This window comes from Elephas maximus, chromosome 13 (genome assembly GCF_024166365.1).
Source record: "Elephas maximus indicus isolate mEleMax1 chromosome 13, mEleMax1 primary haplotype, whole genome shotgun sequence".
Taxonomy (NCBI): Eukaryota; Metazoa; Chordata; class Mammalia; order Proboscidea; family Elephantidae; genus Elephas; species Elephas maximus.
This window is the reverse complement of record NC_064831.1, coordinates 57834885-57843267: the sequence shown is the minus strand read 5'-3', so window position 1 is coordinate 57843267 and position 8383 is coordinate 57834885. Positions and strand designations below refer to the sequence as shown.

At 38.8% G+C, this 8383-nt stretch overlaps 1 protein-coding gene across 5 annotated transcripts in view; it reads right to left on the bottom strand.

Moving 5' to 3' along the window:
• Positions 1 to 8383, bottom strand: part of MAP2K5 (mitogen-activated protein kinase kinase 5) — a 287381-nt gene that overhangs the window by 82875 nt on the left and 196123 nt on the right. For 4 of the 5 annotated variants that reach the window (XM_049852647.1, XM_049852650.1, XM_049852646.1 and 1 more), the window contains exon 17: positions 2732 to 2761. The exons of the other annotated variant lie outside the window; for it this stretch is intronic. In XM_049852647.1, the coding sequence (XP_049708604.1) occupies positions 2732 to 2761 (30 nt within the window). The remainder of the gene's footprint in view (positions 1 to 2731; positions 2762 to 8383) is intronic. 5 annotated transcript variants of the gene reach the window in all.

Here is an 8383-nt window from a genome sequence, read left to right as displayed (position 1 = left end):
CCGCTATTGAAGAGATCTCAGATCTGGTGCCCTGATTTTGACTTTGAATTCAGAGCCAAGAATGCACTGGCACTGTCCTTAGCCCTGGCTGCTGGAAGGATTCAAAACTATGTGATCTGAAGGATATATGAAAAGTTTTCATACACTTGGGACTACACGAGTAAAAAATAGATGATATTTTTTAATAGGATAGGACAGTCCCAGCTCAGTGAATAGAAAACTGTTCTAATGCTATGATTGCTTTGGACAGTAGTAAGTTTCTTGTCACCAGATGTGTTCAAGCAGAGTGTAGATGTTCATCTTTCAGGTCAGTTTGATTCAATGATGTCTGAGGTTCCTTTCAACTGGGAGAGTCTATGATTCACTCCTGCCTACTCCACTTGGGGTTTCAATCGAACCAAACCAGCCACAGCTCAACAGTGAGCTTATCAGTCATTCTGTTTGCCCATTTATGAGGGAGGTCTCCTCACAGAGTAGCTGGATGTTCAAATGAGATAATGTGGGCCAATGAGAAGGCATTATTTCATAATTCAGTCTAAAATTCAGTATAAAAATATACATTCTTCTTCATGTGCTTTTTCTTTGAGGACAGGTGGAAAGGGTCGGAAAGGAATTTATAAAGTACCCCTTCCCAACCCTCAGTCTTAGTACCAAACCAAAACATACACCCGTTGCCTTCAGGTTGATTCTGACTCAGACCGACCCTTTAGGACAGGGCAAACTGCCCCATAAGGTATCCAAAGAGCAGCTGGTGGATTAGAACTACCAACCTTTTGGTTGGTAGCTGAGCTCTTAACCACTGTGCCACCAAGGCTCCAGTCTGTAGTGCAAAGCCTGTAAAACAAATACCAAACCCACCGAAGTCATTACTGATTCCAGCAATAAAGCACACAAACTTCTTTTGAAAGACCTGGGAAATTGGCCTGACGACATCAAAGCTGCTTCTATTATTTGAAATAAAAATCCTAATTTGGTGACAACATTCTATCAGGATTGAAGGAAAACCATCCCCCTCCCCCTGCCCCGGACCTCTGGCATAAAGGTTAGTGATAACTAGGGCATTCAGCATACTCAAATTTTCCAGCTTTCACCTGAATGATCAAGTAAATGTATATTTAGACATTCACGAAAACAACACTGCAAAGGTATACATCCTCTTCCCAAATTTTGCAAAAGCCTTCAAATGTTACATCTGTCAAACGCAATGGCAACCCGTTTCTTAGACTTGTCACTCACATATCACTGTTAATTACTCTAGAGATTAGGAAGCTCAAGAATAGGGCTACATTTGCAAACTCTGGCATTCCTTGTTAGATCACTTTCAAGTTTTCTACTAAGACTTGTTTGAGAGATAAACCGTATACTGCTTGGGAGATAAATTCTATTCATTTTCAAAATTTGAGGGGTTTGGATAAATTGGCCAAACAGTGAATTGTTTAAAAAATTACTGACAGAATAGGAGGCTTACTAAGATAAATATTCTAATGAGCTGTAAATCCTGAAAATGTGATTTTAATTTGATGGGCTACCTAGAGCTAAGCAGCAAGCCTGTACACACTAAAACCTCAATAAATGCTAGCATGCCTGCCAAGCTATTACAACAAAGAAGCCTACAAATCTGAAAGGTGACGCTAACACTCTTGAACCTAACAAGTTGGACAATTTTTCTTCCACTTATCTGAAAGTTTCAACTGTAAAAGAAAAAAAAAAGGATACAAAAGATGCATTTCAATGAAGGGAGGGTCTTTAAACGTCCACATGGGTGGCAGGAGAATTTGTTTAAAACAGCTTATAAAGATGGTAGAGAGAATGAGACTCATCCTATTATTCAATAACCATGTTTGTGATGCATCTGCATAATCTAACCATGCATAAATTAGTATGTGTAATACAACAGTTATTTGCATAATAATGGCAAGTTAATAGATGCTTAAAGAGCAGAGACCAACACCACCTTTAAATCAGACATGCCTCCAGGCACTTTGCCCTGTACAGACCAAGATGCCAGAAAAACAGTGAGCCCCAACCAGAGGAAAACAGTCAAACCATTCATTTTTCATCCCGCTCGACATTTTACTTATTTCCGCACACACGCTATGGAATCGTTTTCGAACAACAAAACAGCTTTATATTTTAAGTGCCAGCACCCTTCTACAATAATAAAAAACAAAAAAAATCTTAAATTAGAAAGATTATAGTCAGCAATGTTAATATAATGGACAGTTTGTTTTCATAGAAATGTGGGTAGAATGAGCAAAATTTTAAAAAAGAATTTGTTCAAAATTGCACCTGCATAAAACTGGGGGCCTGTTTGCTTAGCAAAAACAATGACCTAGATTAGATTTTTTCACACCCCATCTTAGTCCTTTAATTCAAATAATTTTAACTGAATCCAAAAGCTCAACGATTGTATCAAGCAAAGGACGTGCCTCTCCTCCAACCTCAGTATGAGCACATGGTGCTGGGTCAGGGTGAGGAAAAATGTCCCCAATGCCACACAAAGGAAGAGCACAATGATCGCTTTCAACCTTTAACAAAGAGGAAAAACATCTGGAGCTTAAAAAAATCAAAAATCATGAGAGACTTCTAAATGACTCCTTTAAGATATCGCTTTTCAATTTAACAGGACAGATTTATTTGTATGTGGCTCAAACATTCACAATTGCTCCCTGCACCTTCATACATAGGAATGAATGTCACAGTGGCAAACGGCAGTAATGAACAATCTTACCTGAGGATATGGAAACCTCCCAAGAGCAAGCTGGGAAAGGAAATAATATTTGTCTAGTTATAGATTTGCATGCAGGGCAGATCTCCTTAAGACAGACAAGTACTACATTTCAGAACTGTATCCAGCAAATAAATATAAAAAGGCTCACAACCTCAAATGCATGAACTAAAATATTGCCGTAATTACATTAATAGCTGTATTTAGAATGGACATTTTCAATGGACAACGTTGCGACCCTGAAAAAACGTTCTAATTTTAACAATAAAAAATTATCTTTATATGATTTCTCTTAGGAATATTCTCAGCTCTATGGGCACTATTTACGTTTACATGTGTGTGACAGTTTCTTCTACACAGCGATGTAAAACCCTAGGAGGAGGCTGTTGGCTTTGCCACTTGTAAAATGGGAACACTGGATTGTTCCTAGCCTGTAGCACTGTAGTTTTTTAATATAAGGGCACATGAAAGGTTTCAGGATTTAGGGATAAGCCATAATATAAAGCTGAAAAATTTACCACTATTGTCATCCATTTGTTAGTTAGAAGAAAAGAGCTACCACCACTAGTGGGAAAGTGGCCATTGCAACACCGTGAAGCCGGAAATCCAAGTCTGAAATTGAGAGACTGGATCTTTAGAACTTCTGTTTCACTTGATTTGAAAACTGCTATGTGTTTTTTTTTTTTTAAAGGTCAGTGACTTAATTTTGGTCTTTGGGTTCTCACCTGTAAAAACAAAATGATTCAATCAGGAATATTACTCGATATAAAGTAGTAAGACCAAATTTAATAAACGAACCATAACTTACTTAAAGGAAATAGGGACAAAAATTTGCAGCTTCATAATGTGGCCCGTCCTCAGTCCTGAAACCCTTTGTATGAACTTGTAACTACTTTAAGTGGCGTCACAACATCAGGAAACTAAGTTGGAAGAGATCTAAGAGACCATCTTAGAACCTGTGGCCCAGTGAAGGTGTCCCCACACAGTTCATCAGCGGTACCACAGGGACTGAACCCACGACTTGTGATTTAATCCAGCATTCCTTCCAGCATATCACACTACCTTCCTAGATCTTGAGAAGTTGTACATTTATTCCAAAGACACTGATGTGGCTCAAAACATTTTTTAACTCTTCTTATGTAATTGTGTTTAGGATCATTTCAAGTAACAGAAGAACTACTTTATTAGAATTACATCTTAATTTGGACTTAAAATCATACTCCTCAGCTTGCTGATTGTGTAAGTTTTTTGTAGACTAAGGTTTGAATGGTTTATGGGTACTGCCAAGACTCAAAGCCACCTTCAAAAGGTAAAGGTTTTGCCACTTACTGAATGTTCTGAAGTTAATTTTCAAAGTTCCAAAACCAGGTTGAGCAACAGCAATTTCACAGGAATAAACCATATGATCTTGAAGGTGACTACTCCGGAAGACCTGGTACTCAGTTGTGTGTGTACTCACATACACATATGCTTTGTTATACCTGTAAGTTTCATTACCTTGTACTTTGTATACTCAGACTTCATTGATTTTCAAGATAAAAACTTGTATATTGTTATTTCATTTGGTGGATACTGTTAATCCTTCCAAGCATAAATGGCAAAAACATCCCAAGGAAAGTGAGGGGACATGTTAACCAAACTTTCTTTCAGAGTTTTGTGAGACGACGTTTGTTTTCTATGTAGCATTATTAATTAGGAAGGGGGAGGTCAGAGCTCTCCCATCCACTCCCTCTGGCCCACCCCTACCAATATAAGCCATAGTTTTCGTCTGTACTTTTAAATAGTGCATTTCTGTTTCTGGCCAAAGCAAGTATGCACATGACTGACGGAGGCAGATCACTGTGGTCTATCAGTGCAGTAATTAGGGGCCAAAGGTCTGTAACTGTCTGTACTGACCTGACAGGCAGTGACAGCTCACCAAAAGCCTATCATCGCACCGATGTGTGGATTATGAGGGTTGCAAATACTTCCATTTGGAGTTAGAAAGCCACCAAGAGGAGGGTTTCTCACCTAAAAAGACGAACAGCTTAATAACCACTAGAAAACATTCCGAACATTGTCTCTCAAGCCCTTCTCCAGGTGTTGTGCCATTTACTTGGATACATGTTGAACATGTCATTAGGGACCATGGAAGAATTCTGCCTACAGGGCCTACTTGGCCACTGCGCATATGATAAAGATCTAAACTGGGTGGTGGGTGCCAGCACTGGCCATTGGTTCTTGAAGTTTAAAGAATTAAGCAACAATAAGCTGAATGCTTAAAAAGAAAGAGCGAGTGAGAGAGAAAGAGATAAAGTGAAAAATGTGAATTCTTCCCACTTCATCACATAGCTTCCAACTGTAAAGTTATCATCCTTCTTCTACAGACAGGCCAGGCTATAGCTGGCTTGGGAAGGTTGCATTCATCTACTCGGTCCATTCTGGCATGACTGGCACCAGGTAAATAAGGATGGCTGATGCCATTCATTTGCTCTGTAAGACACTGCCATGCAAGGGAAGAGAGAGAAAATTCAGTGCAGGCTGCTCAGCTGGGGGCCTCTCTGTGCCAGTCTGCCTGGGGACAGGTGGCAGTGCTTGAACTTGTGAACTCATCATCCTGGGGCTGACTGTGCTTTCTGTGTACTTCCCTGACATCCCATGGCACCTCAGTCCTACCTGACAACTTCGCTCCTGGGAACACTGCTTCTAACACATCTTGCACGCCTGACCTCTTTGGAGCTGGAGAACAGAGAATAGTTCCTTGTCCTTGACTCGTGGGCACAATTGCCACAGTAGCATGAAGAATGCTAGATTTTTTTTTTATTCCCACCTCCTCTCACAGAGTGTCATCACTGGGCTGCTCCGGCAGTGGGCCAGGGGTTCCAATTCTGCACCAGTGAAAACATGCAGTGGCACTATTAAGCTGGCACCAAAAGCAGTCATTTTAAGGCCCCGGGAGAGGGAGCTGCCTTCAAGGTATGTCCCTGTCCTTCTGGGTCTAACACAGCAGCTGTAGCGTTTGTTTTTCTACACTGTCTGTCTCGTGGCAAAGCAGAAGGGAATATATAGCCAGGCCCTCGCACCCTTTTATCAAGTTCAGAGAAGGTAAAAAGGAAAAGGGCTTTCAGCAGATATGGCTGCATGAAGTACAAGTTCCTCATGAGGCTGCTGAAAGGCAACACACACACAGAATCCTCATGGGGAAGGGGTGCACGTATGCTACGTATGCTATGAGCGAGCATTTCCCAGACAGACGAACCTGGGGCCGTTCTGTATCTTTTACCCCGACTGGTCTATTAATCTACTTGCATTTCCCTAGTTTTTATTGTCAAGGTATTATAAATTAGGAAACTTACAAAAGAGAGTATGTAATCTTCTCTGAAATGGCCTGCAGATATGTCACTGTACTAAATGTGTTTCAGATTTAATGAAGCTTTAATGTCCTTTTTAATTTTGCCTGTTTCTGTATCACCAGGGGTCGGGCAAGGCAATCAGCACTCAAGAGGGTGGTTTGGTTTAAAACTAGGGAAAAACTCATTTGCTTATGAGTTGCACTGTATTTTCTTAATTAAATTTACTGAGGAAAATGGTTTAAGTTCAGCCAACCAATGACCTTTGCATGTAGATTTAGATTTATAAATAGGTTAACAGTTAAAGTAAAGAGGAAAAAAAAAAAAAATAAAGAAGAATCACAACAAAGCAAACAGATTAGGCCTAAGCCAATAGAAATCTTCGCTCTCTTTATCATCTTTACAGAAGAAGCATTTAAATATAGGCAGCTTAAGTCCAGTTAGAAAAAAATAGTATATTGAAAAATGTGGACACACACAAGCTGCAGCAATCCATCAAATGACTCTCACATCCTTTTCACTCCCAGGAGGGGATCGGCTCACAGTGTAAAAGATTTGGAGAAGCTTTATTTATTTTTTGCGGGGTGGAGGGTAGATGGGGGAAGGAGAGAATTCTACTTCATGTTAAATAAAAAGGTGCGTTTTAATTCTAAAGACTTAAGATTCAGCAAACCGCTGAATACTGTTTGTTGGGGTGATTTTCTACGTAAAAGGCAGATAAAGAAAGCTCTGAAAACATTTGCCAGCTGGGAATACACTTAAATACTAGTAAACCACTAACATTTCACTGTAAAAACAGGACTGTTCCTTAGTGTCATCTTACTGAACTTTGATTTGTCTAACCATAATCTATGAAATGCTCTTAAGCTAGCGGCACTTGAATATGTTGGATTTAATAATTTAAGTAACAAATGTGTGTGTATACATATCTACATGTCTCTCTTAAAGATACCCAGATAGCTACGTATGTATATATGTAACTATAACAACTGCCAGATACATAACAACCGTATAACAGAAAACTTTGTATTTTAACAAAATGTTAGAATAAAAGGTACCTAAATACAAAGCAACAAAAGTGGCTTCTGTTGACAACATGAACTATTATTGTCACGAAATCATAAATGATAAAGTGAAAACACAAACTGCAGCCAGAAAGCAAGTGCAGGACACAAATTTAGGACATGTTTTTTTGGTGATTAAGTCTCCTGCTTAGAATGTCAACCATGTTGTGGGAGTGGTTTTTAATTTACAGTTACACTGAAGAATGCTGGATTTTTAAAAAATTCTTAATTTAGACACATCCTATGTTTCTCTGCATAACTGCAAATTGAAAAATAAGTATTTTCAATATAGCCAGTGATCTAGCTGAAGGAGGACTTTATCATCTGAAATGTTCTAAAATTTGTTCTTAATTACCTCGTGCACATTTTACACAATTAAATTTCCATCTAAGGATTTTGCATTTAGATTGTGCACTGCGGTTAAGCCTTCATTTTACAGAAATGCAGCAGCCACTTTGGAGCATTCAGACACAGGAAAATTTTAAAATATCAGACTTAACTACTGGATTACATAAAATTCCCTAGGTGAGATTTCATCCCTAGACCAATTTACACAGTCCTAGATAGAGTTTAAATCATCTGAAACTATGCTGGTGAAGAACCATAATAAATATTAAATACCTCAAGACCAACCCTAAGATTTTACTTTTCTTCCTGTGTATCAATTTCACTGTCCTCTTACTGAAAGGTTTAAAAAAAATCCAAAGGATATAACAGCAATTTACCAGTGTTCAAGTGCTTCGGAGGTTAAACTGACAACAAAGAACACAGAAACACAAAGCATCTTGAAGTAGGGTTTCAATTAAATGTGGAGGATTTAGTAATGCAGGACCAAAAAAAAAAAAAAGAGTTACAAATTAATTTAATCTTCTGCCTATAGTTTGCAGCTGCACTCCAAAGTGTCTAGGGCTTAAGAACAAAGCCTTGGAAGGCCTCGGAGTGAGGAAAGCTTCAATTTTTAATGTATAACGCCATTAGCTGATAACTTGTGGAGTCTGCAACCCCTGCGGAGGGGCATAAGTGCGAGTAACAGAGACTGATGAAATGACATATTTGTTCATGTCTAGAACTATGAGGAAGAGGGTTATTACTAACACCATCAGGCCCAACAGAAATATGCCCTAATAACCTTTGGGGTCCTCCAGGTTATCAGTTCTCACTACATCAAATATATTAAAATCAAAACCTAATTCACTTTAATTAAAGACAATTAGTTTGTTTTACTATTTTTGTTTAACTTGTATGATACTACAATGCACTGC